Genomic DNA, 17,116 nt, shown 5'->3' with positions numbered 1-17,116 from the left:
TCTTTTTTAAAGTTTCTTATTTGTTTTGACAGAGAGAAGGAGGGGAGGATGGGACAAAGAGGGTTTGAACTCAGGAAACGTTGAGACCATGACGTGAGCTGAAATCAACAGTCAGACACGTAACCAACTGAGCCCCCAGGTGTCCCAGATTCTGCATTTCTAACCAGATCCCAGGTGATGCCAGTGCCATGTCTGCAGATCACATTTTGAGTAGCAAGGATCCAGATGGAAAAACAAGGAAGAAGGAAAGATTTTATGTTTGTTGTTCTAGGTTAAGATAATTTTGTTTCCTTGTTTATTTTAATGGGAAAGAATTGAGCATGTTCACCACCTGTACTATAATAATCCAATGAAGAGAAAAGGTTGAAATTCTAGAATGGGGATCTCTGACAGCAAAACATTTCAGAATAGGTATCTGAAGGGATGTGATATAGAACACATGTAGAAAGATTCACCCTGAACTACAAAAAGGAAAAAAAGATCTCTTCCTCTATGGTGGGAGAAAGCTGGTGTTGGTGATAGAGCCAACAAAAGGTGTGGGTGGATTGAAAAGGGTATAGAGCTCTGAGGGCTTCATGCCTAGTATCCTGAATTTGTCCGTGAGGTGAAAAAGGAAGTTTATCTTGGGAGACAGGAGGCAATTATGAGGAGAAAGAAAGGGAGGTGATTTGAGAAATGAAAAGATTGCTGAGTAGTAAGACAAGCCCAGTAAAAGGCAGGATGGTGAACTGGGATGACACCAATACCACATCCATGATAGTTTTTTCGCAATTACCCAGAAGAAGCAGCAAAAAAGATGGCTATGTTGATCCAAGGCTAAAAAGAGGTGACAAGGGTGCATCTGAAGGATAATGACAAGAGAACCCTGGTGATGCTGGTAAGAATGTGATGACCTACCAGGGGAATAAGGCTGGCTAAGGAAGGGATATCGCTTACCAGAAGAAGAGGAAGGTCCAAAGACTGGAGGTCCGAAAGGAATGAAAAAAAAAAAAAAAGCTGAAACTATCCGGGTGATAAGAGACTGGAGTAACAAATTGCCATATTGTAATTTTAGATTCCAAAGGTAAAACTTTAGTTATTGGTATATTGTAGTATGTGGTCATGGGAGGGGGCTGAAGAAGAACAAAGGGGAAAAAAGTTTTTCTGTCTTACAGAAAAATTACAGTGCAAAAGGAAACCCTTGAATAATATTTTTTCATTTAATATACATCTGAAAGGAAAAGTGCATGAGCTTTTCTGACTTCTACTCTTCAGAAGCAAAAAGCATAGGAACTAGATGTGGGCTGACCCTACAACTACACTCCAAAGACAGAACTCTGCTCTTCAAATGACACTGTGATAAGGGCAGAGGAACAACTTGATTCACACAGGTTTCCAGCTATTTTATAGTACCAATAATGTGATTTACTCTTTTTTGGCTTAGTGAAAATGAAGAAGATATTTGATGTTTCAACTATCCCCTTTCAGTATGAAATGTATCCCATATTTCAGTTTTATAATATTCATGAGTTGTTAGAAAGAGTTCAGATGTCTATTAGTCAATATAGTTTAAAAATCTAGTGAAAAGAGAAGTTTTTGAAATAAGATTCATTTTTGCCATATATATACACTAATGAAAGCAATTTTATAATCTAATAAAGATCTAGCTAGTTTGTTCTTGATAATTTGGATTCTGATAGCAATGCTTCTCAAAATTTTCCAGTTTGATGTTTGGGTTAAGATGCTTTACATTTTATATTTCTTTTTTTTTTTTAAGTTTATTTACTTATTTTGTGAGAGACCAAGATAGGGTGAGTTGGGCAAGGGCAGAGAGAAGGGAAGACAGAAAATCCCAAGCAGGCTCTGCACTGTCAGCACGGAGCTCCAAGCGGGGCTCAAACTCACCAAACCATGAGATCATGACCTGACTCAAAATCAAGTCAGATGCTTAATCAACTGAGCCACCCAGGCGTCCCTAAATTTTGTATTTCTTAGTAATGGGAAGCATGTATGTCTCTTGGTAAGATAAATACATGGCCTCTTAGGCTTATAATGAGATTTCTTGCTAGAGCAGCAAGCTATATACTACGTAGGATCTAATAGTTGTTCCCTTAAATCATTACTTGTGTTAGTATAAAATTTGAAATACATATGATAACAAGAGATATCAATGGTTTATTTGCCTATCAAACAAAAAGACAAGAAAACACAAATATAAGTTATTATATGAATTTTATGGTTTATGAAATGCTTCATTTGTAGAAATACTTGGACGTAATCATATAGTAACAGGCTTTAAAGCACACAGATCATTCTTAACCCTGAACACTCACATCTTTGAATTATGGTCAAAAATATAGTTATTTGCCACCAGATAAAAATACAAATAAAAAACCTTACAATTATTATACCTTTTACTAAACTGAAACATGTAGAAAAGCAAGATTGGGGGGCATCACTCTCTTACTAGTTTTTAACAATGATAAATATGTCTGATAATTTTCAATAGTTTAAGTGTATTTATTTATTTTGAGAGAGGAAGAGAGAGAGAGAGAGCAAGTAGGAGAGGAGCAGAGAAAGAGGGAGAGAATACAAGCAGGCTCCATGCTCAGTGCTATGACTGATGTGGGGCTTGATCCCACAGACCGTGAGACCTGAGCCGAAACCAATGGTTGGATGCTTAAGTGCCTGAACCACCCAGGCACCCCAATTTTGAGAGAAAGGGAGAGAAAGTAAGTGGGGAGGGGCCGAGAGGGAAGGAGAGAGAATCTTGAGCAGCCACACTGCCAACATAGAGCCCGGCATGGGGCTCAAACCCATGAACAGTGAGATCATGACCTAAGCCAAAACCAAGAGTCAGACACAGAACCGACTGAGCCATCCAGGCATTGCACAGGTGCCCCAATTTAAGAGATTTTAAAACTATATATATATTGTTTTAGGAACATACTACCATTGAGCTCATCAAGTAAAATCAGGATTGAGAAAATTCATAGCACCATGAGCATGCATATTTTGAATAGATTTTTGTTTAGCAAGCAATATCCAAACATGCTAAAAAGCTGTTTCCATGTAGGATGGATTTCTCACCTCTTCCTACTGCATGTACAACTGATGGGCCATATCCTCGGATCTGGAATCCAAGTCCCTCAGCTGAATCTGGGATTTTTACTGTCCTAAAATCAATCAGAAAGCAAGGTGAGATGACTCATCATGCCACACAACTGGTTAAAACAATACTATCCACATGTTCATTCATTCTTTCCATAAATATGTATTGAAGGTGTTCTGTGTGAATGACACCGACTAGGCTAGAAACCAGGAGACAAACAGGGTGCATGCTCTCACAAAGGCACACAGCAGCCAAGCACGACCGACTTTCTCAGTTGAGCACAGTCATCAGCGTGGTATATGGTGAATAATGAACAGGCTCTGGGGTCAGATAAAACTAGCTCTGAATCCTCATTTAAGTCTCCTGATAGTTGAATAACTTGCATGAACTCCTTACCTTCTCTGAGCCTGAGTTTTCATAGAAAGATGATGCTAAAACTTACTTTGCAGGGTGTCAGTGGAGATTAGGAGAGAAATCTTTGGGAAACTGCCTGCATCGTGCTATGAACTAGTAGGCAATTCAATAAAACAGAAGCTTCTCTCCTTTGTTTACTGTTACAAAGAAGACAGTGCACTGTGACATTTCTTTGTTAAAAGTAATAAAAGAAACACAGAATTAATACATTTCTGCCCATCGGGAACTTCATCAAAGAATAACAAAAAAAAGCTAGTTATAAAGAACACATGTGTCAAACAGTACAATAAAATAATTTAGAATGTGATTAACTTTAGCATTTACTCAGTGAAATTTTGAAAGAGTAGTACATCAAAAGGAAAACCTGAATAAGAAAAAAAGTATTTTCAACGAATCCCCATGGAAAAAAAGATGAAGGAAAGGAGAAGCGGAGTAAACTGTTAGGAAAAACCAGTGAGGGACATCCAGTTTGGAACTAAGAAGTGAGCTACTCCACAGAAGGAAGCCAGAGATCAGAGAGCAACAATGAGAAGCAGAGAACATGAGACAAGGCGGAACATCATAACAAGAAAAATGAGTATCGTAAATTGAAGTCCAGAGCAAAGACAAATGAATACAGTGCAATAAATTTTGATGGATAGCCCTTGATGCCCAAGAAAAAAAAGTGTTTTCTGAAAGATGATGAATTAATCATGAAAAAATGTTGGCAGCACTTCAAGGGCACGTTAGAGTCTGAAGTTAGGTACAGTGGCACTTACTTAGAGCTTATAAAATGGCATCTAGAGCAGTTTGAGCTATGCTGTGCCTAGAACACTCGAGAAAGCCACACACAGCATTTATGCCTGACAGCAGAGCCTGGTTATTGCTATCTGAAATATAACCTAGGCAAGCACACCAGCATCCAGTGATAGAAATGTGAACTATTCTAGGAAAACTTGAAAGTATTGTTATGAACTAGTTTATATACTAAGACGTGATCTGCAGATTGCTGGAATAGAGGTCAAAGAACTAATTTATCCTTTATCCTTAAATATATACTTTTTGGTGTTTAAGGCTCTATGTGCTTCCATTGGCACCTTGTTACTAGGATCTTTCAAGAAAAAAACAGACACATGAAAATGGAAGATATCTAAGGAAAAGAAAAGGGAATAAATACATTTTCTGAGCATGAAACAAAAAAATAGAAGTAGCTCATGCTTTTATATATTATGAATGAGATTTCACTTTTGCTGAAATGACTTAGAGCTTTCATGCCATGGTGAGTTATTGCTGCTTTTGGATTGTGAGGCATTCATAACAGTCTCTTAGTTCTTTCTCAGTAAGGTCTTCTATCCTTCTAATATTGCTACGGAAGGTTGACTATAATCTTCAAGATTATTATATATTTCTTTAAAACTTTTGAACAAAACACCATGAGATGCATTTTGGTCTTTTCTAGGACTCTCTTCATAAAATGATCTTCGGAAAATATGTTTCCCTGCTGTGACCACTATATTGTCTATTAAAGGAAGAATTAAATTCATACAAAAGGAATGCTCTATTTTTTGGAGGAAGTAAGTGCACTAAATAATCTGCTACAAAGCTTTTTGAAAAACTCTTTGATGCTACCAGGTGGAAAATACAGCCAGATTCAAAGGAAGACTTCATTTGTATTTACCTCTCATATTTTTGCCTTTTCCACCCCCAGCCAGGACACTACATCAAGTATAAGTAGCTATGGTAAGAAAATATGAGAATGACTTATAAGAATCCTATTAGCATAAAGACATAAAGGAAAAGCTATAGATTTCAAGCAAAATAAAAGTAAAAGATAAAAAATGAGTATCCTTAACATAGTCTTGAAATAAAATATAAAATGATGTAATAAGCAGGAAAAACATAAAATGAGGGAATAGGTAAGCATCACAGATAACATCACTGGAGTACACACTAGTGCTGAATAACTAAGTTCTTTATTAACCTAAATTTATCTAATATTCTTAGAATCTTCAGGATATAGGCATTCTTATCATCTCCATTTTTTAATGGATGAGGGTGTTGAAACAACACAATAAGCAAGCAAGTGGTGGAAGAGAAGCTTGAACCTGGACCAGAAATACTGGGTTCCAGATACTGTGTGACAAACACTGAAGGAAGAAGTCAGAGGCCCCAGGTTCCAATGGTGCTCATCTAACAGTTAGTACTGGAACTGAGGATTTGTCCGTATCGACTTAGTCTTAAAGTTAAGGACTTCAGAAGTGATCTGACTGTTGAAATGTCCAGGATCAGTGACTCACTAGTTGCAGGATTAAATCAGGGGGCAGTGGGGCCATAGGAGGACCTTTATGTTTACTAATGATTGCCTTGAACTATTACACTCTAATGCCTTTCTAGTCTATCCTTTTCCTTTTAAGTGTCCTCAGAGTGTCCAGAGGTAGGAACGAGGTGAGTCTTACCCTAAACTGGGTTGGATAAAGAGGGAGTAATAGATCAAAATTAGGTTTAGGGAGAAGACATCATTACGGTTATTCTCTGCCCTCCAGCCCAAAGTCTTCCTGAATTAATAATTTTAATGAGTCATCTCACTCTTTCCTGGGTAAGTTTTAGCAGCAACCTGGCTGAGTTAATGCTACAAAAATCTAGCTCACTGCATCACATTTCAACCCCTAAGATAAAGAGTGGACCCAGCTATTGCTGAATATATATATACATATATTAAGGCAGGGAAGAATACTATAATATATATATTAATAATATTTTCATAAGCACTTAAAATAAACCTTTTGCTTTTAAAGTGGTAACCTTAATTTACCTGAAAATTAATGAAGTTGTTTAACACTATTAATAAATGATAAAATGAAATTTGAAACAGTAACTTTGATATAATTATAGTACTTTAAATAGACATTATGCTAAGAGCTTGATATGGATTATACTGATTAATTATTTGGTTAAACAAATGATGGAAATGTGACATGGGAACACTAGACCAGAAGTGATTTACAGAAAATCCAATATCTTCCAAGAAATATCCATAATTTATTATTAATAAAATATCCATATTTTATTAATTAAAAAAAAACAGATTATAAAGCACAATCCCATTTTATAAACATAAGATTGTATAAATCTGCATTAATATTAGAAAAATCAACTATCTGAATTTCAAAAAATAACAATGATTATTTATGAGTGATATGATTATAATAAACATGTCTTCATTCAGAAAAATCTATACTCTCAATTTGCTATCATCAACATGAATTTTTCTAATCATAGGTAGATGGATAGACTATTTTTTTAAGAATGGACATAGTACTAACTACAAGCACGCATACAAGTGTATTTCACCAGCGATGATTCCATTTCTTATAAACATTTAATTGTAAATGGTATCGAACCAACTAATAGACCTGAAATTCTCAGAGCTGAACATGGGGAATGCAGTTCTTTATTATCAAGTGTTCTACTAGTTTTCTTCACTTATAATCAAACTCAACCCAACCCAGACTAGGAAAATTTGGGCCACAAAAAGAAAGAATTATTTCTGCTGAAACTACCTGATTTGAGTAGCAAGCATTAGCATTATAAGCAAAGCAGTTTTCCCCATCATTTAAAGACTGGTATCCGTGATGTTGGTGAGGTTTAAATGTTCCAAGCAATAAGATACTTAATTCTTGACATGTACCTAGTTAGCTTTTCTATTTTACTCATCTCTGTATAATTTTAAAGAATCCCACATTAATCATACAACTTACTCCCTTGGCTTTGTGCTCACAAGAACTCTTAGAGGCTTTCTGCTGTTTAAGCATGATTTCAGGAAGCAATCCACTTCATTGAAAGGTCTCATAAAAACTAGGTCACCATTAATAGCAAAAATCTTTTTCCCAACTTCCATGCCAGCCATCTGAGAAATAGCAAAAAAAAGTCAAATTATATTTTAATAAGGAATCTATTTTTTTTCACAGAATCAGAAGCTGAAAAGACCCAGAACTTACAGATTTTTGACATTTTAACACATCTGCAACATTTTTATACAATTTCACACAACAGAGCTGTGGGGGAGACAACACAGTTATCATTCTCTTTGACCTACTTTAAAATTTGATCATCCATTTGTACTGAGATCCACCCCCTTCTTCTATGACTTAACATTCTACTCCTCCTGAGGCCCTCTTTCCATTGTATCTTATAGTGCTTTTTCTTATTTCATACTTTAAACTACACTCAAACCCTAGGATTTTTTTTTTACTGTGTTTTCTATTTATATCCAATTAACTCAGATAAGTTCAATCTCTACAGTGACAACCAAATACGCATCACTAGCATGCTACAGCATAAGTATCTCCAGGCAGGAAAGAGGAATGGCCTGGAACTCAAGGAAAAGAACTTCAAAAAAAGCACAGATTTCCTGGGGCTGAAAGGATGACATTATTTCTCCAGACCAACCAGGCTATAATTCTTGACCAGTCCTACTGTCTATAAACTACATCCTGCTTTGATTACCAGCTAAATAGATGAAATCCGGCAAAGGACATTTAATTAATAGCATAGACAGATGAACCTGTGCCCTAAGAAACACCCTCAGAAAATGTCTGGGAGAAACATTTCATTCTCAGAGAAAATTACTAAATAGTCATTTGTTGGCCTAGCCCACTAAGTATGAGTTGGCCAGAGTTACTTTGTTTGAAATTAGTGTGCTTTACATAAAACATTGTCCTGCATGAGTCTGTTTTGGTAAAAGACCGAGACCTTGGGCATTACCAAATAGGAGGACGGATGGCAGTTTACTACTAACTTTAAATATATTCATTCATTCTCACAGTCTTTATTTAAAATTTATATATTTAGACATTTGCTTGAGGATTAAGGCATTGTATAAGCCAGGCAGCAAGGTGAGAATACTTTAAATCTGATATATTTGGGATCTAACACTCCCAGTAGATTCCATGAGGACAGGAAATTTTGTCTCTTTTGTTCACTGCTGTATTCCCAGAGACTAGAACACTCCCTTGCATATAATAGGTACTAAATAAATCATTCTGAATGAGTGAAGAAATGATCGGGAGATTCCTCTGTTTAAAAGGCCGGCGAGGTGAGAGAACATTATTTACCATTAACCTAATGAAAAAGTAAGTCGAAGCATGTGCTTTACTGATTTAAGTTGTATTTATATGAGTCAAAAGTAATAAGAAAGAAAAGACCTAGCCCTTGATTTAGTGGAAGAGTTACCTAACATACACAATATAGCCCCCACTGGATGTAGTCTCCACAGTGTTCCAGACTAGAAGGATGAACAGGGGAAGCCCCAGGGTCATAGAATGAAAGCTGTGACCTCCTAGGAGGTCAAGAAGTTCATGGTCGTAGATCTTTACAGTCTCTCCACTCAGCTATCATTGAGTGCATGGACTCTGTCATAAACCCAAGAACAACTGGTAGAACCTCAGAATAAGATCATTCAGTAACACTATTTTCAATAAAGATACTTAAAAGCTGATTTCAGCTTGTTTGGAACATCTATATTTGTACGACATGGCCAACAAATTCAAATAAAAATGCTAATTTACATTACCTCGGCATTAGACCCTTTTTCTACCAACTTTATTATTGGAACTTTATTTTTGTCTTCTAACCCAAAACCGTAGCTGCCTTCATTAGATTTAATCTGAAATGCAAAATATTAACATTATTCCCAGAGCAACTACGAAAATAGGTACAAATCAAACAGAATAAGAGAAGAAAACTTACATAGCATGTTAACTTACCAATAATGATTTGGCTATAACATTTTCCACTACTTTTAAATCGTGTTTCATAAGACGGTGCTTCATATTTGATCCTTCCATTTCCTCATCCGCAAAAAAACGAAAAAGTAGGGGTTCATCTTTGAATTCACTTTTCTCAAGGACTACAAGAAACAGAAATTCAAATTGTTACAATTAATCCAAAATTCAAACTCATTTTCCATACTTATAGACATTCAGTGAACAAGTTATATTCACAAAGATCTCTATGATATTGTTCTAGTCATTTCTACAGCTTCAAGCGGATGTTTCCTTTAAGTTACTACTAACTAAGGATATTGAATTTTTAAGTATTTTTCAATGTTGACTTTTTTGTACTTACCCATCTGTCACTTTCCAGATTAAAATCCAAATTTAAATAAAAGATTATATTGAATCAAGATATGTATGCAATCCAAAACACTGAAACCTACAGTGTTTTGAATTTGTAGTGAACATCTGGAGTATGTTTTTAATAATCCTGAACAATTATGGGAAAATTCAAATGGGTAAATGTTACTCTATGTGTGTGAGCAATTCCCACTGTGGTCACTTTTGTTCCAACGCTTCAAACCAGAAATGTGTCTTCTGGGTGAAATGTAATTTTTAGTTTCCACTAATTTTTAGTTCTTTTCTGTTTAAAAACATTTTTCTCAAATAATCTTATTTCAAAAAAGGTCAGTTTGTTTCCCTTTTATCTGAATGTTAATATTTCCCCCCCAAATCCCTAAGACTTCTGGTATGCCCTGATGATATAAGGTTTATGTTTAGTTAACCTTTTTCAAAATAAGGCTAGGGGTGCCTATTGGGAGTCCAAGCCCTAAGCTGGACTCTGTGCAGACAGCTGGGACTGTGGAGCCTGCTTAGGATTCTCTATCTTCCTCCCTCTCTCTGCCCCTCCCCACTTGTGCTCTGTCTCTCTCTCTCTCAAAAATAAGCATTAAAAATTTTTTAGATAAGGCTAAGTTTTGATAGAGAGAATTTATATTCAGTGAGATCCCAACAGCTTGCAAAATGTTTTACAAGAGAAATCTTCTCTATTTCTATTTATCTATCCTTAATACCTTGAAGGGTGCTTGTTGGAACAGCGGGGTTCACTGAACCAGGAAGCTAAAGGGACGATAATGGTCCCATGGCACTGTAGAAAGTTTGTCTTTATTATGAAACAGACTTCCAGGTCTGGGATTGATTCTGGGTGTAACACTGGGAGAGTTGCTTCCACTCTTTGTTTTTTTAAAAATGTTTATTTATTTTGAGAGAGAGAGAGAGAACAGGGGAGAGACAAATAGAGAAAGAGAGAGAGAATCCCAAGCAGGCTCCATGCAAAGCCCAATGCAAGGCTTGATCTTACAAACTGTGAGAGCATGACCTGAGTCGATTCAAGAGTTGGTGCTAAACCAACTGAGCCACCCAGTAGCCTCGGAGAAGTTACTTAAACTTTTTGAACTGTAGTTTCCCCATCACTAAAATGGGGGCAATAAAACTTTCTTCATAATGTAGAACTAAAATGAGGTAATAAGTGTGACTAAATTGCCATATAGAAAGCAATACAAAATGACTGCTTTCTTGGGGCGCCTGGGTAGCTCAGTTCCTGCCTCCTCCTCTCTCTCTGCCCCTCCCCTGTTCTCTCTCAGAATAATAGAAACATTTTTTTTAAATGATAGCTATTTTATTTCATTATTTTTATGGAGTTCCATATAATAGCTATTGACTGGATGATGTTATATATTGATCTTTGAATGGAAGATTGGCTGGCAACTTGGGTTAAGAATTAAACTATCAACCACAAATTGAAAAGTAACACACATCACAGTTGACAATAGAAATGAGAATATACTTGAGATTAAGTTAAGTCTTGAAAATGAGATCTTAGCACTTTCCCAAAACCTATGTGCCATTTTGCTACTGCTATTTTCCTCCATCAAACAGTCTAACAGGAGTGAGAAAGACACCAGTAAGGCCAGGCAGGAGCCAAACTGGTTGTGCTTTACTGCCATAGACTTTCGTAGGGAAAATTTTTGCAGTTGACTCAGTATTTTTTCAATTCAATATTTAAAAATGTTTGGATAAAATTACTTCTTGTTGATCCTTTGAAGAGAAAAACAATGAGAATATTTGAAGGTTTTCAGTTTGATATCATATTTTTAATTCCTTATAATAATGCCATTTCTCCCTTTCAACAGTGTGTTCTTTATGGACTGATAAACTCTTTCACGATTCATACAGTGCTCTAGAGATAGTGGGATGTAACGGAATTCCTAAATGAATGTATGCTAACCAAAGATGCCCCCAACATCACTGAAACATTTGCCATACTTTCTTCTCCGTAAAAAAGGTGATAACCTTCTGAAAGTAACTGACAAACAGGCAGAATTGTTATCCAGTGTGTGTTTATAAGCATATAAAAGCAGGGAAAAGGATTGTTTAGATCTGTGGAATCTGTAAGACAGTATGAATAGAGAGGGAAAACTAAGTCTTATTATTTTTATAAATTGAGGGGGAATGAAGTCATCAAACAGGAAGGAAAATCTTTAATTACTAGGTAAATGAAACAGATTTTTCCTAGCAATTTAGAATTTTATTCTCTGAGATAATTTTAAAAGCATTTTTTGGGGTGCCAGGGTGGCTCAGTTAGTTAAGTGTCTGACTCCTGACTTCAGCTCAGGTCATGATCTCACAGTTGGTGGAATCGAGCCCCATGTCGGGTTATGCATTGACAGTGAGGAATCTGCTTGGGTCTCTCTTTCCTCTCTTCTCTCCCCACTCACATACTTGTTCTCTCTGTGTCAAATAAACATTTAAAATAAATAAATAAAAGCATTTTTTTCTAAAAAGAACAATAATTATCCAACCATATATGTTTTAATTTGATCACTAAAAAATTTTTTTTAATGTTTATTTTTGAGAGAGAGGGAGACACAGAGTTTGAGCAGGGGAGGGGCAGAGAGGGAGACACAGAATCCGAAGCAGGCTCCAGGCTCTCAGCTGTCGGCACAGAGCCCATCGTGGGGCCTAAACTCATGAACTGTGAGATCATGACCTGAGTCAAAGCCTGATGCTTAACCAACTAAGCCACCCAGGTGTTTCTTATCTAATTATTTTTAAATATACTGGCATTGAGAAGAACTACAAGTCTGATCTAAAATTATTCCATTTTGTTAAAAAAGCTATTTTTAAAAAAACAAAATTTCAAGTTCAATCTTTTGCTCTTCTGGAATCCATCTAGAAAAATAGAAGGGAAGTCATGACAACTGGTAGATAATAGCAAGTAGTATAGCAATGGCACCAGTGGTGAAATTTAATGCAGATGTGGTGATCCAGCATGGACAAATGGCAAGACCCATACAGTTTTGCTGGTTCATCTAGTAGTGACTTAACTCAAACACTGAGGTACTCTGAGGGTCCTAACAAAAACAAAACAGTAAAAAACACCTGAAACCTTCTACAATAAAAATCCCTACCATGGTGCATAAATCCATTGTCACAGAGTCCGACACCAAATATCATTGCCTCTTCTCTGGTACGGCAATCCCCCTGTTAACCACATAAAAATATAACACAACTTAGTAGGCAACTAAAGGTGTTGTTCTGTCTTTACTTCATTTGATGTTCCCAGCATGATATTGACAAAGCCATTCATTTATTACAGCATACGTTACTTTCATAAGCTCATAATGTACCTAATTGTTACATATATATGTACCTTTTTTGACAAGCGAAAAACAAAGATTTAATATCTCTTTAGAAAAACCATAGTGTTTAAATATGAAGATATCTAAGTTAACTAAAATTATTGCTACCACAAATGATCCCTTTTATTTTTTCAATCTTGTATCCCAATTGCCCAGCAAGAAAATAACCTATATATTGAAAACACACTAAATAAAGTTAATGAAAAATCATTATGCATGATCTCTGCTTTCACCTTCCTGGCCTTGCTTTTTAAGGCCACCTAAAGAAACCTACTAATGTAGGAAGACTTGTAAGACACTAAGGTAAATTGTTTCGCTTTAGCCTGTACATGGAAGCTTCTCTTCCACTATCTTGCAGAAAAAATAATCAGATCATATAGCTGAAGCAATAAAGAAAGCCCAATACAACCTTCTGATATGTTTTTATCTAGATAACTTCTAGTTCATTCATATAAGTATGGATTCCTATATATAAATACGTAAGTGTAGAACCTTACAGTTGTAGGTTTTGTGGTTACAAAGTGCTCTCTCATCTTATTTCTTCCTAGTTGGGTTGGCCCTCTACTGTTGCCTGAACTCTGTGTTTATTTTCAACCTTGCTTATTATCTTATATATAATAAGGTATATATATACATATATATAATATATACCTTCATTCATGCTTATTATCATTCACCTACCATGAATGTTTTGTATGTTTTATCCACTCATTTGTTTTAAAGTGTCTGTTGTTAGTCCTAGCAAGTTTTTCCTAATGTCCTTGTGCCTGTTTCTCTGTTAGATAATGATTCCAGTAAGTAGAATAGTTGAGAAAATAAAATGCAGAGAGATTAAGTGACTTGTCCAACTTTGCATTACTACTTATCAGCAGAACCATCATCAAATGCTAAATTGCTAGCGTCCCAGTCCATTGTCCCAATTTCTACTACATACATTTTCTAAAGACATTGTTATAACAGACCCCTGAGAAAACCTGAAGAAAAAAAAATTTAATTGGAACTTGTTCTAGCTTTTAAGTAGTTTATTCTATTCTTCTAATACTCACACTTGAAAAGTGTTTTTAAAAAAGCAAAAAAGAGAAAACAAGTTGCTCATTGATTTCCACTGAGTCAGAACTTTAAATATTGATTAAGCACCAAATTTTGCTTCAAAACAGCTTTCTTCAGTTTTCTCACAGAGTCAACATATAGTACAAGTTCATGTGAATTCTATGAGATTATAATTTCTATGTGAAACCCCAATTCTGATACCAAGTATAGAACCAATTCCAATGACATATATTGACTACAATGTTATAAAAGATTCTGACTCTAGTAAGCCCACTGGATATATGAATTAGTTTTTATCTAAAGGTAATTGTTTGGTTTCATCTAAAATCTTAACTTCTAAATAGAATATACACTTGCATGAAATTTCAGTGTATGTGAAGAGGTACATTTCAGTGATACTCAAATTACACTCAGTTTTCTTGATAGATCTCAGTTAATATTTTAAAAATAGGAACATCTTCCTCTTGAAAAACCATATAGTATAAAAATTAATGTTAAAGACTCTGAAGTCAGATTACCTAGATTCAACTCCTAGCTCTGCTTCATACTAGTTGTATGCAGAACTAGGAGTTCACTGAACATGGCAATAAAAAAAAGGTACCTAAACCACCTCAAAGTTTAAAACAGCCGTGAAAGTAACTCAGTAACGTCTGTCTAATTACCTGTGCAATTAACCAGTCTATCAGTTTGTTGGCCATGACTACAGATTTGTAGGTTCTTAAATGGTAGTCTTTATCTCTGTAAAGGAAACAGAGGCCAAAAACATTAAGCAAGAGGAAAAGAAAAGGAAAACATTTCATTTAATATCAGTGTGCAACAGAAGATTCAATATAAGCTGAATCTATTGTCCAAATTAGGTGCAAATAAGAGAGATTTACAAGGTATACATAACACTTGAGAACTCCTTCATTGGCTCAACTCATAAGAGACCCATATTGATGCCAAAGCAAGACATTTCTTCTTTGACATTTTCTTTTATACAAGTAGATTATTACTGCTCTATTATCTGGTAATAACTTATCTAGAAATATATCTCATTACTAAAACTATAACAAAATAGAACTTGTTCTCTTAAAACAAGATAGACTCTACCAAAAAAAAAATCCTCAAAATGTGGAGAATAAACCCCTTTTACTCCTGAATTCCCCAGGAAGGTTGGATTTGCACCAGAGGATTATTCGTCTGGCTGGGCTGCAGTGGCAGACAGCAAGCCTGTCCTGAAGTAAACGTGCTGAGAACCCTGCCATTCACCTTGTCTGATGGGAGCACGGACAAGTGACACCATGTCCCCAGGGAACCAACGGATCCAGCTGACTGCACATCAGCCTCTCCTTTCACTAGACTTTTCAGATCTGAGAAATCATTCAAAGTTAAGTTAGATACCAACAAAGTACTACTCCTGATCAGAATGGGACCCCAAGGGCAGAAATCTGTAATTCATTCATTTTGCAGGCCTGGATCAAAAAGAAAATGACAGTCTTCTCAAAATGTCAAAAGATCTGTACCTCAAACAACTTGAAGTGATAAATAATTACTAGCTCTTTTCACAGTTTTTAGCCCCTGACAGCAATTTACAATGAATACTTATATTATCTGTATTCATTAAAAAAAGTCCCTGAAATATGGTTGAAATCTCTGAGATTTTATTAATAAATACACTAAGGTAGACAGTAATCAACAGCAGATTCTTTTTTTTTTAAAAATCCTTTTAGGGGCACCTGGGTGGCTCAGCGATTAAGCATACAATTTAGGCTCAGGTCATGATCTCATGGTTTGTGACTTCTGCATCAGATCCTTGGCCTCTCCTCTCTCTCTCTCTGTCCCTCCCCTGCACATATTTCCTCTCCTTCTCTCTCTCTTTCTCTCTCTCTCTCGCTCGCTCGCTCTGTCTCCCTCACTGTCTCAAAAAGTAAATAAACATTAAAAAAATCTTTTAAAATCAACCTCTGTTTCTGATACCTCAATATCCATTTCATTTTGGTTTCCACAAGCATCAATCAAGTAGGAAAAGAGTAGTCAGTCTATTACAAAACACATGTGGGCCTGTGAATTCACCCAAATCATTTTTCTTTTTGTAAGCTGAGTTCACACATATTAAAAGCATGACTATCATACATTCCATCCGTTTTATGTTTTATTCCCATAAATTTTCTCGTGACAACTCATAAACAATTGTCATTTCTAGCCAAAGAATAATTCCTTCGTATCAGCTCATACAGAATATAACTTTCTTGTAAGAAGTCCAATATGGCTAAAAGTTATTTTTAGAATACATATTCTCACATACACAATGCACGTATACACAAGTAACATGAAAAATGTAACCATTAATAAGTTAAGCAGGGAAAACAAATTTAAGTAGCCAAGTGGTACTAGTGAAATAACCATCTTTAGTACTAAGTTATCCAAAATATTTGCAGGGTGATTGTGCTAGAAATCTAGCAGAGAATCCATAAATATGGGTTCATTTTCACTTCTTTTCACTTTATAAAACCTGTTTGTGAAAGTGGAAGTAATGAGTGAGATTCTGTTCCCTCCTCCAGGGTCTGCACCGCGTTCTGTATAAAACATTAGTGGGCATTCTAATACACGTAAACAGCAACTTCTGAACTTTGTTTGTTTCTTAAGCTCTGAGCTTCTTCGGAACTGAAACCCACAATGAAAAATAGAAACATGGCACAGCAAACATTTGGATTCTATAGCCAGGAACTGGAAAGCCTCTTCATTCATTTTGGAAATAGAAAATCCATTTTATTTTGTTCTGAACGTTAAGTTTCAGTTAATAAACTCTAAATGATATCTGCCCACTGGAAATTAGTGTAACATTACACTCCGTTCTTTAAGTGTATAGGTTACAAAAATACAATAATACTCCTGAACATTTTTGTTAGTAACAACAAAAAACTCAAAGTTTTCTTGCTCTCTTTTCAAAGAGATAAACTGAAAATTAATTATGATTTCACTCCAGAAATAAAGGCATATCTCTTTAAAAAGAAAATCATGGTTGAGAATAAAATTACAAAATTTTACTTATTAGTTCCAAAGTAATTCTTAATTTTCAAGTACAAAATATTTTCTTTGGATAAAGGACTATTAGAAGGAAATAT

The 17,116-nt window shown here is 35.5% G+C and overlaps 1 protein-coding gene across 1 annotated transcript in view; it reads right to left on the bottom strand.

The window, feature by feature from the left end:
• Window positions 1–17,116, bottom strand: part of PREX2 (phosphatidylinositol-3,4,5-trisphosphate dependent Rac exchange factor 2) — a 299,116-nt gene that overhangs the window by 141,370 nt on the left and 140,630 nt on the right. The window contains exons 14-19 of the mRNA XM_029923458.1: window positions 14,672–14,747; window positions 12,729–12,801; window positions 9,250–9,392; window positions 9,057–9,149; window positions 7,243–7,391; window positions 3,070–3,155 (exon numbers count right to left, since the gene is read on the bottom strand). Coding sequence (XP_029779318.1) covers window positions 3,070–3,155; window positions 7,243–7,391; window positions 9,057–9,149; window positions 9,250–9,392; window positions 12,729–12,801; window positions 14,672–14,747 — 620 coding nt within the window. The remainder of the gene's footprint in view (window positions 1–3,069; window positions 3,156–7,242; window positions 7,392–9,056; window positions 9,150–9,249; window positions 9,393–12,728; window positions 12,802–14,671; window positions 14,748–17,116) is intronic.

This window comes from Suricata suricatta, chromosome 15, assembly GCF_006229205.1.
Source record: "Suricata suricatta isolate VVHF042 chromosome 15, meerkat_22Aug2017_6uvM2_HiC, whole genome shotgun sequence".
NCBI classification, from domain to species: domain Eukaryota; kingdom Metazoa; phylum Chordata; class Mammalia; order Carnivora; family Herpestidae; genus Suricata; species Suricata suricatta.
Note: the sequence above shows the minus strand (reverse complement) of the source record. Positions and strands in the feature narration are given on the sequence as shown.